Consider the following 12,933-nt stretch of genomic DNA (forward strand, 5'->3'; position numbering starts at 1 on the left):
GAGTATCTCTCCCCTCATCCTTCTCCTGTCCTAACCCCCGTCCAGTCTCTCTTTGGGTGGTCAGTGCCCCGGCGACACTGAAGGAACGGTGTCAGGGACTGACAGGCACAGAAAGGGAGACAAGGTACAACAATGGTGTTATCGCATGGTGCCAGAGGATGAGCGCTGTTGGTGGATTCCGGGTTTTAATATCAGTAAAGGGCCAGTTATCAAATCACAGGTCTCTCAGCAATGCGGAACGAGAGAGAGAGAGAGGACAGACAAGCAGTGGAGGGAGCAGTATGATGGAGTTGGAATGAGCAGGAGATTCTCTCTGTGATCCCAGTCCTGAGCAGTACTGACAGGGTAGAGACACCGTGCTCCCCTCCACAGAGATAGACAGATGCTGTTGAGATCAGACGCAGGAATTCAGGCAATGGGGAGCGACTGATGCACCCCGCAGGACCACGCCAGGATATCAGCTATGGGTGCTGACGGGACGTTCCCCCAACAGCCAGTAGGTCCTCATCTTCCCTTTACCCTGGAAGGCAAGAAGACACAAGGTGTGTGTGAGAGAGAGAGAGAGAGAGAGAGAGCTCAGCACCGGACCTCAGTGCCCACACGGTAACCTGCAGGTTTCCAGGCCGGGGGGAGCAGCCCAGTTCATGCAGGGAGGGGACTCAGGCCTGGGACACAGTGGGAGGAAGCCCTGGGGAAGGGGCTGGGTGACAGGTGGGCAGGCTGGGCACTGCCACACTCCCAGCTCACGGAGACACCGATGATGTTTCTGTCAGACACAGGGTCACCCCACCGTCCAATCAGGAGCTCAGCTTCCCAGTGACCGCCCTCCCCACCCGCTGATTGGACAGCTCTCCCCACACACAGCACACACTCTGCTCATTGACCCTCCACAGTGTAGAGGGAGCTTTACTCTGTATCTAACCCCGTGCTGTCCCTGTCCTGGGAGTGTTTGATGGGGGGACAGTGTAGAGGGAGCTTTACTCTGTATCTAACCCCGTGCTGTCCCTGTCCTGGGAGTGTTTGATGGGGGACAGTGTAGAGAGAGCTTTACTCTGTATCTAACCCTGTGCTGTCCCTGTCCCTGGGACCTCAGGGCTGTATGAAACACGCGGATCCTGTGCCACGATTTACCTTCAGTTCGATATCCCCCCGTAAATCCAGCTGGAAGCAGTTGAATTCCTCCAGCACAGCCTGTGTAGCTGCAGACAGGTGAATCTTCAGGGCTGAAGGGAGGAAGGTAAAGGCAGAGTGAATATGGCAGTCTCCCTGCGGCCCACACTCCCATGACCCTCCTCGCTTTCCCTGTCACTGAGAGACTCTGTCCTCAGAGAGCCCAGGGGAGCCCACACTGACCAGGAGTCAGCTCCTCAGCCCAGAGTGTCCCTCGTCCTGCTCATCATCAAAACAGCGGGTACTGCCCCACCCAGGAACAAGGATAACTGTTCCAGTCCCATCTCCCAAAAGCACGCTCAAGGGAGTGGGCCCTGTCGGAGGGTCAGTGCTGAGGGGGTGCCGCACTGTCGGAGGGTCAGTGCTGAGGGGGTGCTGCACTGTGAGAGGGTCAGTGCTGAGGGAGCGCTGCACTGTCGGAGGGTCAGTGCTGAGGGGGTGCTGCACTGTGAGAGGGTCAGTGCTGAGGGAGCGCTGCACTGTCGGAGGGTCAGTGCTGAGGGAGTGGGCACTGTCGGAGGGTCAGTGCTGAGGGAGTGCCGCACTGTCGGAGGGTCAGTGCTGAGGGAGTGGGCACTGTTGGAGGGTCAGTGCTGAGGGAGTGGGGCCTGTCGGAGGGTCAGTGCTGAGGGGGTGCCGCACTGTCGGAGGGTCAGTGCTGAGGGGGTGCTGCACTGTGAGAGGGTCAGTGCTGAGGGAGCGCTGCACTGTCGGAGGGTCAGTGCTGAGGGGGTGCTGCACTGTGAGAGGGTCAGTGCTGAGGGAGCGCTGCACTGTCGGAGGGTCAGTGCTGAGGGAGTGGGCACTGTCGGAGGGTCAGTGCTGAGGGAGTGCCGCACTGTCGGAGGGTCAGTGCTGAGGGAGTGGGCACTGTTGGAGGGTCAGTGCTGAGGGAGTGGGGCCTGTCGGAGGGTCAGTGCTGAGGGAGTGGGCACTGTCGGAGGGTCAGTGCTGAGGGAGTGCCGCACTGTCGGAGGGTCAGTGCTGAAGGGGTGCCGCACTGTCGGAGGGTCAGTGCTGAGGGAGTGCTACACTGTCAGAAGGTCAGTGCTGAGGGAGTGGGCACTGTCGGAGGGACAGTGCTGAGGGAGTGCTGCACTGTCAGAAGGTCAGTGCTGAGGGAGTGGGCACTGTCGGAGGGACAGTGCTGAGGGAGTGCTGCACTGTCAGAAGGTCAGTGCTGAGGGAGTGGGCACTGTCGGAGGGTCAGTGCTGAGGGAGTGGGCACTGTCGGAGGGTCAGTGCTGAGGGAGTGGGCCCTGTCGGAGGGTCAGTGCTGAGGGAGTGAGGCCTGTCGGAGGGTCAGTGCTGAGGGAGTGGGCACTGTCGGAGGGTCAGTGCTGAGGGAGTGGGCACTGTCACAGGGTCAGTGCTGAGGGAGTGGGCACAGTCGGAGGGTCAGTGCTGAGTGAATGGGCCCTGTCGGAGGGTCAGTGCTGAGGGAGTGGGGCCTGTCGGAGGGTCAGTGCTGAGGGAGTGCTGCACTGTCGGAGGGTCAGTGCTGAGGGAGTGGGCCCTGTCGGAGGGTCAGTGCCGTGGGAGTGGGCACTGTTGGATGGTCAGTGCTGAGGGAGTGCTGCACTGTCAGAAGGTCAGTGCTGAGGGAGTGGGCACTGTCGGAGGGTCAGTGCTGAGGGAGTGGGCCCTGTGGGAGGGTCAGTGCTGAGGGAGTGGGCACTGTCGGAGGGTCAGTGCTGAGGGAGTGGGGCCTGTCGGAGGGTCAGTGCTGAGGGAGTGGGCACTGTCGGAGGGTCAGTGCTGAGGGAGTGGGCACTGTCGCAGGGTCAGTGCTGAGGGAGTGGGCACTGTCGGAGGGTCAGTGCTGAGGGAGTGGGCCCTGTTGGAGGGTCAGTGCTGCGGGAGTGGGGCCTGTCGGAGGGTCAGTGCTGAGGGAGTGGGCACTGTCGGAGGGTCAGTGCTGAGGGAGTGCTGCACTGTCGGAGGGTCAGTGCTAAGGGAGTGGGCACTGTCGGAGGGTCAGTGCTGAGGTAGTGGGCACTGTCGGAGGGACAGCGCTGAGGGAGTGGGCCCTGTTGGGGACAGTCCTGAGTTGGGGATGACCCTGAGTTGGAGATGGCCCTGAGTTGGGGACAGTCCTGAGTTGGGGATGGTCCTGAGTTGGAGATGACCCTGAGTTGGGGACGGTCCTGAGTTGGGGATGACCCTGCGTTAGGGATGACCCTGGGTTGGCGATGACCCTGAGTTGGGGATGGCCCTGAGTTGGCGATGACCCTGAGTTGGGGATAACCCTGAGTTGGCGATGACCCTGAGTTGGGGACGGTCCTGAGTTGGGGATGGACCTGAGTTGGAGATGACCCTGAGTTGGAGATGGTCCTCAGTTGGGGATGGTCCTGAGTTGGAGATGGTCCTGAGTTGGAGATGGACCTGAGTTGGGGATGGACCTGAGTTGGGGATGACCCTGAGTTGGAGATGGTCCTGAGTTGGGGATGGCCATGAGTTGGGGATGGCCCTGAGTTGGAGATGGTCCTGAGTTGGAGATGACCCTGAGTTGGCGATGACCCTGAGTTGGGGATGACCCTGAGTTGGGGATGGCCCTGAGTTGGGGATAACCCTGAGTTGGGGACGGTCCTGAGTTGGGGATGGCCCTGAGTTGGAGATGACCCTGAGCTGGAGATGGTCCGGAGTTGGGGATGGCCCTGAGTTGGAGATGGTCCGGAGTTGGAGATGGACCTGAGTTGGGGATGACCCTGAGTTGGAGATGACCCTGAGTTGGCGATGACCCTGAGTTGGGGATGACCCTGAGCTGGAGATGGTCCGGAGTTGGGGATGGCCCTGAGTTGGAGATGGTCCGGAGTTGGAGATGGACCTGAGTTGGGGATGACCCTGAGTTGGAGATGACCCTGAGTTGGCGATGACCCTGAGTTGGGGATGACCCTGAGTTGGGGATGGCCCTGAGTTGGAGATGGTCCTGAGTTGGGGATGGCCCTGAGTTGGAGATGGCCCTGAGTTGGGGACGGTCCTGAGTTGGGGACGATCCTGAGTTGGGGATGGCCCTGAGTTGGGGACGGTCCTGAGTTAGGGATGGCCCTGAGTTGGGGATGGCCCTGAGTTGGGGATGACCCTGAGTTGGGGATGGTCCTGAGTTGGTGATGACCCTGAGTTGGTGATGGTCCTGAGTTGGGGATGGCCCTTTGTTGGGGATGACCCTGAGTTGGGGATGGCCCTGATTTGGGGATGACCCTGAGTTGGGGACGGTCCTGAGTTGGGGATGGCCATGAGTTGGGGATGGTCCTGAGTTGGGGATAGTCCTGAGTTGGGGATGACCCTGAGTTGAAGAGGACCCTGAGTTGGGGACAGCCCTGAGTTGGGGATGGTCCTGAGTTGGGGATGACCCTGAGTTGGGGATGGCCCTGAGTTGGCGATGGTCCTGAGTTGGAGATGACCCTGAGTTGAAGATGACCCTGAGTTGGGGATGGCCCTGAGTTGGGGATGGTCCTGAGTTGGGGATGGTCCTGAGTTAGGGATGGTCCTGAGTTGGGGATGACCCTGAGTTGGGGATGGCCCAGAGTTGGGGATGGTCCTGAGTTGGGGATGACCCTGAGTTGGGGATGGCCCTGAGTTGGGGACGGCCCTGAGTTGGGGACAGCCCTGAGTTGGGGATGGTCCTGAGTTGGGGATGACCCTGAGTTGGGGATGGCCCTGAGTTGGGGATGACCCTGAGTTGGAGATGGCCCTGAGTTGGGGATGGTCCTGAGTTGGGGATGACCCTGAGTTGGGGATGGCCCTGAGTTGGGGATGACCCTGAGTTGGGGATGGCCCTGAGTTGGGGATGACCCTGAGTTGGAGATGGCCCTGAGTTGGGGACGGCCCTGAGTTGGGGATGGTCCTGAGTTGGGGATGGTCCTGAGTTGGGGATGACCCTGAGTTGGGGATGGCCCTCAGTTGGCGATGGTTCTGAGTTGGAGATGACCCTGAGTTGGAGATGGCCCTGAGTTGGGGATGGTCCTGAGTTGGGGATGGCCCTCAGTTGGCAATGGTCCTGAGTTGGGGATGACCCTGAGTTGAAGATGGCCCTGAGTTGGGGATGGCCCTGAGTTGGGGATGGTCCTGAGTTGGGGACGGTCTAGAGTTGGGAATGACCCTGAGTTGGAGATGGTCCTGAGTTGGGGAGGGCCCTGAGTTGGGGATGGCCCTCAGTTGGCGATGGTCCTGAGTTGGAGATGACCCTGAGTTGGGGACGGCCCTGAGTTGGGGATGGTCCTGAGTTGGGGATGGTCCTGAGTTGGGGATGGCGCTCAGTTGGCAATCGTCCTGAGTTGGGGATGACCCTGAGTTGAAGATGGCCCTGAGTTGGGGATGGCCCTGAGTTGGGGATGGTCCTGAGTTGGGAATGACCCTGAGTTGGAGATGGTCCTGAGTTGGGGAGGGCCCTGAGTTGGGGACGGTCCTAAGTTGGGAATGACCCTGAGTTGGGGATGACCCTGAGTTGGGGATGGTCCTGAGTTGGAGATGACCCTGAGTTGGGGATGACCCTGAGTTGGAGATGACCCTGAGTTGGGGATGACCCTGAGTTGGAGATGGCCCTGAGTTGGGGATGGCCCTGAGATGGGGATGGCCCTGAGTTGGCGATGGTCCTGAGTTGGAGATGACTCTGAGTTGAAGATGACCCTGAGTTGGGGATGGCCCTGAGTTGGGGGTGGTCCTGAGTTGGGGATGTCCCTGAGTTGGGGATGGTCCTGAGTTGGGGATGGTCCTGAGTTGGGGATGACCCTGAGTTGGGGACGGTCCTGAGTTGGGGATGACCCTGAGTTGGGGATGGTCTTGAGTTGGGGATGACCCTGAGTTGGGGATGACCCTGAGTTGGGGATGGTCCTGAGTTGGAGATGACCCTGAGTTGGGGATGACCCTGAGTTGGAGATGACCCTGAGTTGAAGAGGACCCTGAGTTGGGGATGACCCTGAGTTGGAGATGGCCCTGAGTTGGAGATGGCCCTGAGTTGGGGATGGCCCTGAGATGGGGATGGCCCTGAGTTGGCGATGGTCCTGAGTTGGAGATGACTCTGAGTTGAAGATGACCCTGAGTTGGGGATGGCCCTGAGTTGGGGGTGGTCCTGAGTTGGGGATGTCCCTGAGTTGGGGATGGTCCTGAGTTGGGGATGGCCCTGAGTTGGGGATGGTCCTGAGTTGGGGATGACCCTGAGTTGGGGACGGTCTTGAGTTGGAGATGGCCCTGAGTTGGGGATGACCATGAGTTGGGGACGGTCCTGAGTTGGGGACGGTCCTGAGTTGGGGATGGTCCTGAGTTGTAGATGACCCTGACTTGGGGATGGTCTTGAGTTGGAGATGGCCCTGAGTTGGGGATGGCCCTGAGTTGGGGATGGTCCAGAGTTGGGGATGGTCCAGAGTTGGAGATGACCCTGAGTTGGGGATGGTCCTGAGTTGGGGATGACCCTGAGTTGGAGATGACCCTGAGTTGGGGACGGTCCTGAGTTGGAGATGACCCTGAGTTGGGGATGGTCCTGAGTTGGGGATGACCCTGAGTTGGGGATGACCCTGAGTTGGGGACGGTCCTGAATTGGGGATGGTCCTGAATTGGGGATGGTCCTGAGTTGGGGATGGCCCTGAGTTGGAGATGACCCTGAGTTGGGGATGGTCCTGAGTTGGGGATGACCCTGAGTTGGGGATGGGCCTGACTTTGAGATGGTCCTGCCTGCCACACCCACGGTTGAGGAATGAGAAGGAGCAGCAAAATGGACGGGCTCCCTTCGCTTGCCCGGCCTTACCTTCACCGTTAGACTCCATACGTGAGGCTGTGTTTACCGTGTCCCCAAACAGGCAGTACCTGGGCATCTTCAAGCCAACCACACCAGCACACACCGGCCCTGTGAACGGAAAGGATTAGGCTAGGAGGAGGGTCGCTGTGAGTGAATGACGGGCCAGGCTAGAAGGGCCGAATGGCCTGATGTTCCAAAGTGGACTGTAAGAGGAACCAACCTCAAGTCCTACGCTCGACACTGCGAAGGGGTCCTTGATCGGGTGAGGTCCCTTCACTGCTTTGACCCCAGAGGCATCAATCGGGGAATCCCTACAGTGTGGGAGCAGGCCATTCGACCCATTGAATGAACACTGATCCTCAGAAGTGCATCCCACCCAGACACTATCCCTTTAACCCTGCTCGACCTGCGGCCAACCCACCCTAACCTGCACATCCCTGGACACTATGGGACAATATCCCACGGCCAATCCACCCTAACCTGCACATCCCTGGGCACTATGGGACAATTTCCCATGGCCAACCCACCCTAACCTGCACATCCCTGGTCAGTGTGGGATAATGGAGATGTGAGGGTTGCAGAGAATGCTGAGTCACCGTGCTGACCATGTACATGCGAAACCAACTTTAATTCAGGGGCTGTTGCTAGGCGGTCGTCAGCAAATTTGGAACATTCTCTACATCTGTTTGTCCAACGGCTAAGCCGTAATCCCACCTCATGTCTGGCTCTGAGGGAGATCCTGCTAATATCATTACCCCAGCCTCTTGTATTCCTCCTGTACCCCTGCTTGGATTTCCATTTCCAGGCATTTATTTGACCCCTGCCCCATCCTTCCTTGTTGAAAGTTCCTGTTGAACGTGCAACAGGGCTCACCTGCCTCGATCATAAAGGTTCCAGCCATTGCCCAGCTGTGTCTGATGGTGCCCACCCCTCCCCAGGTGTGGACCTGTTGCCCCCACCCCCTACCCCACCCCCCCCCACCCCCTTACCGGTGTGGATTCCGATCCGGAGTCTCAGCTGCTGCTCAGGCCGGTGCCGGGTTTTGAACGTCTTGACGGCTTCGAGGAGGGCAAGAGACATCCGAGCCACCTCCCGGGCGTGAAGTTTCCCATTCCGGACCGGAAGGCCAGACACCACCATGTAGGCATCTCCAATCGTCTCCACCTGCAGGCACATCGAGCGAGGGAACGAGGGAACGAGGGAACGGAGGGAGGGACAGAGAGGAATAGGCTGAGAGACTGAGTGATCGAGAGAGAGAGAGAGAGTGGAGGCGGAGGGAGGGGAGGGACAGACATGATGAGGGAGGGAAAAAGACAATGAGGGAGAGAGGGAGATGATGAGGGAGAGAGAGATGATGAGAGAGAGGATGAGGGAGAGAGTAGTTGAGGGAGAGAGATGATGAGGGACAGAGAGGATGAGGGAGAGCAAAATGATGAGGGAGAGAGAGAGATGATGAGAGAGAGATGATGAGGGAGAGAGAGATGATGAGGGAGAGAGAGATGACGAGGAAGAGGGAGATGATGAGGGAGAGAGAGAGGATCAGGAGGAGGGGGGCAGCGTTTACCTTATAAACATCAAAGTTGTCAATGATGGCATCGAAGCAGGTATAGAGATCGTTGAGTAAAGTCACGACCTGCAGCGAATCAGAGGAGAGCTTACTGGCTGGTTGGCAGCATCAACATTAACCATTGGACAGGCTGGGATGGAGGGAGCTCAGGGGTACACCTCAGTGATCTCCCAGCGGGGTATGGGAGGGGGGAGGGGGGTAAGGAGCCCAGTCCCTGGGTATTACCCTGTGGGGGGGGGGGAGGGGTAAGGAGCCCAGTCCCTGGGTATTACCCTGTGGGGGGGGAGGGGGGTAAGGAGCCCAGTCCCTGGGTATTACCCTGTGGAGGGGGGGGGGGGTAAGGAGCCCTGTCCCTGGGTATTACCCTGTGGGGGGGGGGGGGTAAGGAGCCCAGTCCCTGGGTATTACCCTGTGGGGGGGGGGGGTAAGGAGCCCAGTCCCTGGGTATTACCCTGTGGGGGGGTAAGGAGCCCAGTCCCTGGGTATTACCCTGTGGGGGGGGGGGGTAAGGAGCCCAGTCCCTGGGTATTACCCTGTGGGGGGGGGGGGGTAAGGAGCCCAGTCCCTGGGTATTACCCTGTGGGGGGGGGGGGTAAGGAGCCCAGTCCCTGGGTATTACCCTGTGGGGGGGTAAGGAGCCCAGTCCCTGGGTATTACCCTGTGGGGGGGTAAGGAGCCCAGTCCCTGGGTATTACCCTTGGGGGGGGTAAGGAGCCCAGTCCCTGGGTATTACCCTGTGGGGGGGTGTTTACAGAGTGCAGGGTGGGGTGGGGAGTGGGGGGGGGGGGGGGGGGGGGTGAGTTATTACCTCCATCGGGGTGCTCTCGGCTGACATGGCGGTGAAGCCCACAATGTCACTGAAGTAGATGGTGACACTGTCAAACGCCTCTGCTTCGACCACCTCCCCCCTCTTCAGCTGCTCAGCCACCGAGCTGGCAATGGGAGAGAGAGAGAGAGAGAGAGAGAGAGAGTCCGATGTCGGGGGGGGTCAGATCACCGGGTACACCACCGCCACATCCCCCTCCCCACTCTCCCGCCCAACCCCGCTCTGACCCACTCACCGTCCCCACCGGTCCCTCAGTGTCGCTGGGTCCCAGCCCCGGGGTAGTGGAGGGGGACACAGTGAGAAGGTCACTCTGCGCTCATAATGATCCACAGGGAGGTCACTGCTGTCCGAGTGACTCCCTAAAACCACCCAGTAAACCCAGCCCCCCACCCCCCCAAACCTCACCAACAAACTGGGTCCAGAGCAGGAAAGGAAATCTATCACCCTTACCTATGGCCAATTCCCCATGGCTGACCCACCCAGCCTACAGACCCCTGGACACTACGGCCAATTCCCCATGGCTGACCCACCCAGCCTACAGGCCCCTGGACACTATGGTCAATTTCCCATGGCTGACCCACCCAGCCTACAGACCCCTGGACACTATGGTCAATTTCCCATGGCTGACCCACCCAGCCTACAGACCCCTGGATACTACGGCCAATTTCCCATGGCTGACCCACCCAGCCTACAGGCCCCTGGACACTACGGCCAATTCCCCATGGCTGACCCACCCAGCCTACAGGCCCCTGGACACTACGGCCAATTCCCCATGGCTGACCCACCCAGCCTACAGACCCCTGGACACTACGGCCAATTCCCCATGGCTGACCCACCTAGTGTACAGACCCCTGGACACTACGGCCAATTCCCCATGGCTGACCCACCTAGTGTACAGACCCCTGGACACTATGGTCAATTTCCCATGGCTGACCCACCTAGTGTACAGACCCCTGGACACTATGGTCAATTTCCCATGGCTGACCCACCCAGCCTACAGACCCCTGGACACTACGGCCAATTTCCCACGGCTAACCCACCCAGCCTGCAGACCCCTATAACCAATTTACACATGGCCTCCCCATCGAGTTATAGGTTATTGAGTCATCCAGCAACGAAACCGACCATTCGGCCCAACCAGTCCACACTGACCCTAATCCCTAACTCAACCAGTCCCACTTGCCTGCAGCTGGCCCATATCCCTCCAAAACCTTTCCTGTTCACATCCTTATCCCAACGTTGTAACTGTTCCTGCATCCCCCACTTTCTCAGGAAACTCCTTCCACGTGTGAGTGTACAAAAGCTGACCCTCAAGTCCTTTTAGAAAGCTTCCACCTCTCACCTTAAAAATACGCGGCCCCCCAGTTTTAAACTCAGCCACCCCAGAGAAAAGGCACCTGCGGTTCACCCTCGCGATTTTATAATCCTCACGACGTTCCAGCGAGAAAGTCCCAGCCTCTCCATTCCTGGTGAGGTTCCTTCTGCACCCTCTCCAGTTTAAAACTATCCCCGTTGTCACAGGGAGACCGCAACTGGGTGTAGCCCACCAGCAACCTCCAACCTCAGCAAATGTACACGGGGAGGAAACTCGCATGGTTGGGGCGAGAACATGGAAGACCATGGACAGTAGAATCTCTCAGCGGGCAGGAGGAGGCCACTGGGTTTTCCCTGGACAGCCCGGAGCTGAGGGGGGGAAGGGGTAGATGGGCCGAAGGTACTTACTGTGGCAGGATTTGATAAAGCAAAGCCTCTGCAATGCCTTTCTCATCTAGGTAGGCCTGAGTCCGGTCCTCCACCAACTCTTCCAGGTTATCGGCGTAGTGCTCCATCCTCGACAGCAGGTTATCCAGGATGTTGGAACTGCTCTCCCTGAGGAAGCAGGCAGGACGGAGAGACAGTGACCAGGGAGTTTTCCATTGGAGAACTGACTGGGTGAGGGGTTAGGGGGTGGGGGGGAGGGGGGGAGGATCCTGTATCACCCAGGTGGGGGAGGCGATGGCCAAGTGGCCGGACTGGTCAGGTTCTGGGGACCCGGATTCGAATCCCCACCACAGCAGCTAGTCCCATGAACCAGTCCCGTCCCCCCTGCTCCTGGTCCGTATCCCTCCAAACTTTTCCCAGGCATCTGCTTCTCCAAACGTCTTTGTGTCCATCTCGGAGTTTGGATTATTAAGGAAACGCAGTGCGCCGGGGGGCAGTGGGAAAGGAAGGGGGGGAACGGTCAGGATTAAGGTGGTCATATTGAATCCAAGTGGGAGTATTATGGGTGGCACGGTGGCTCAGTGGTTAGCACGGCAGCCTCAGAGCATGAGGGACGCAGGTTCAATTCCAGGCTCGGGCTACTGTCTGTGTAGGTTTTGCACATCCTCCCTGTGTCAGTGTGGGTTTGCTCTGGGTGCTCCAGTTTCCTCCCACAGTCATAAGACATGCAGGTTAGGGTGGGTTGGCCATGGGAAATTGTCCCATAGTGCCCAGGGATGTGCAGGTTAGGGTGGGTTAGCCATGGGAAATTGTCCTATAGTGCCCAGGGATGTGCAGGTTAGGGTGGGTTGGCCATGGGAAATTGTCCCATAGTGTCCAGGGATGTGCAGGTTAGGGTGGATTGGCCATGGGAAATTGTCCCATAGTGCCCAGGGATGTGCAGGTTAGGGTGGGTTGGCCATGGGAAATTGTCCCACAGTCCCAGGGATGTGCAGGATAGGGTGGAGTGGCCATGGGAAATTGTCCCATAGTGTCCAGGGATGTGCAGGTTAGGGTGGATTGGCCATGGGAAATTGTCCCATAGTGCCCAGGGATGTGCAGGTTAGGGTGGATTGGCCATGGGAAATTGTCCCATAGTGCCCAGGGATGTGCAGGTTAGGGTGGATTGGCCATGGAGAATTGTCCCATAGTGCCCAGGGATGTGCAGGTAAGGGTGGATTGGTCGTGGGAAATTGTCCCATAGTGCCCAGGGATGTGCAGGTTAGGGTGGGTTGGCCATGGGAAATTGTCCCATAGTGCCCAGAGATATTCGGGTTAGGGTGAATTGGCCATGGGAAATTGTCCCATAGTGCCCAGGGATGTGCAGGTTAGGGTGGGGTGGCCATGGGAAATTGTCCCATAGTGTCCAGGGATGTGTAGGTTAGGGTGGATTGGCCATGGGAAATTGTCCCATAGTGCCCAGGGATGTGCAGGTTAGGGTGGATTGGCCATGGGGAATTGTCCCATAGTGCCCAGGGATGTGCAGGTTTGGGTGGATTGGCCATGGGAAATTGTCCCATAGTGCCCAGGGATGTGCAGGTTAGGGTGGATTGGCCATGGGAAATTGTCCCATAGTGCCCAGGGATGTGCAGGTTAGGGTGGATTGGCCATGGGAAATTGTCCCATAGTGCCCAGGGATGTGCAGGTTTGGGTGGATTGGCCATGGGAAATTGTCCCATAGTGTCCAGGGATGTGCAGGTTAGGGTGGATTGGCAGTGGGATATTGTCCCATAGTGTCCAGGGATGTGCAGGTTAGGGTGGATTGGCCATGGGAAATTGTCCCATAGTGCCCAGGGATGTGCAGGTTAGGGTGGATTGGCCATGGGAAATTGTCCCATAGTGCCCAGGGATGTGCAGGTTAGGGTGGATTGGCCATGGGAAATTGTCCCATAGTGC

At 58.6% G+C, this 12,933-nt stretch overlaps 1 protein-coding gene across 1 annotated transcript in view; it reads right to left on the minus strand.

The window, feature by feature from the left end:
- Positions 1 to 300: 300 nt before the first annotated feature.
- Positions 301 to 12,933, minus strand: part of LOC132805519 (atrial natriuretic peptide receptor 1-like) — a 52,648-nt gene continuing 40,015 nt past the window's right edge. The window contains exons 16-22 of the mRNA XM_060820631.1: positions 11,020 to 11,166; positions 9,280 to 9,403; positions 8,469 to 8,537; positions 7,894 to 8,068; positions 6,914 to 7,012; positions 1,132 to 1,223; positions 301 to 520 (exon numbers count right to left, since the gene is read on the minus strand). Of these exons, the coding sequence (XP_060676614.1) occupies positions 458 to 520; positions 1,132 to 1,223; positions 6,914 to 7,012; positions 7,894 to 8,068; positions 8,469 to 8,537; positions 9,280 to 9,403; positions 11,020 to 11,166 (769 nt within the window). The 3' untranslated portion in view covers positions 301 to 457. The remainder of the gene's footprint in view (positions 521 to 1,131; positions 1,224 to 6,913; positions 7,013 to 7,893; positions 8,069 to 8,468; positions 8,538 to 9,279; positions 9,404 to 11,019; positions 11,167 to 12,933) is intronic.

This window comes from Hemiscyllium ocellatum, chromosome 50 (genome assembly GCF_020745735.1).
Source record: "Hemiscyllium ocellatum isolate sHemOce1 chromosome 50, sHemOce1.pat.X.cur, whole genome shotgun sequence".
Lineage (NCBI taxonomy): Eukaryota > Metazoa > Chordata > Chondrichthyes > Orectolobiformes > Hemiscylliidae > Hemiscyllium > Hemiscyllium ocellatum.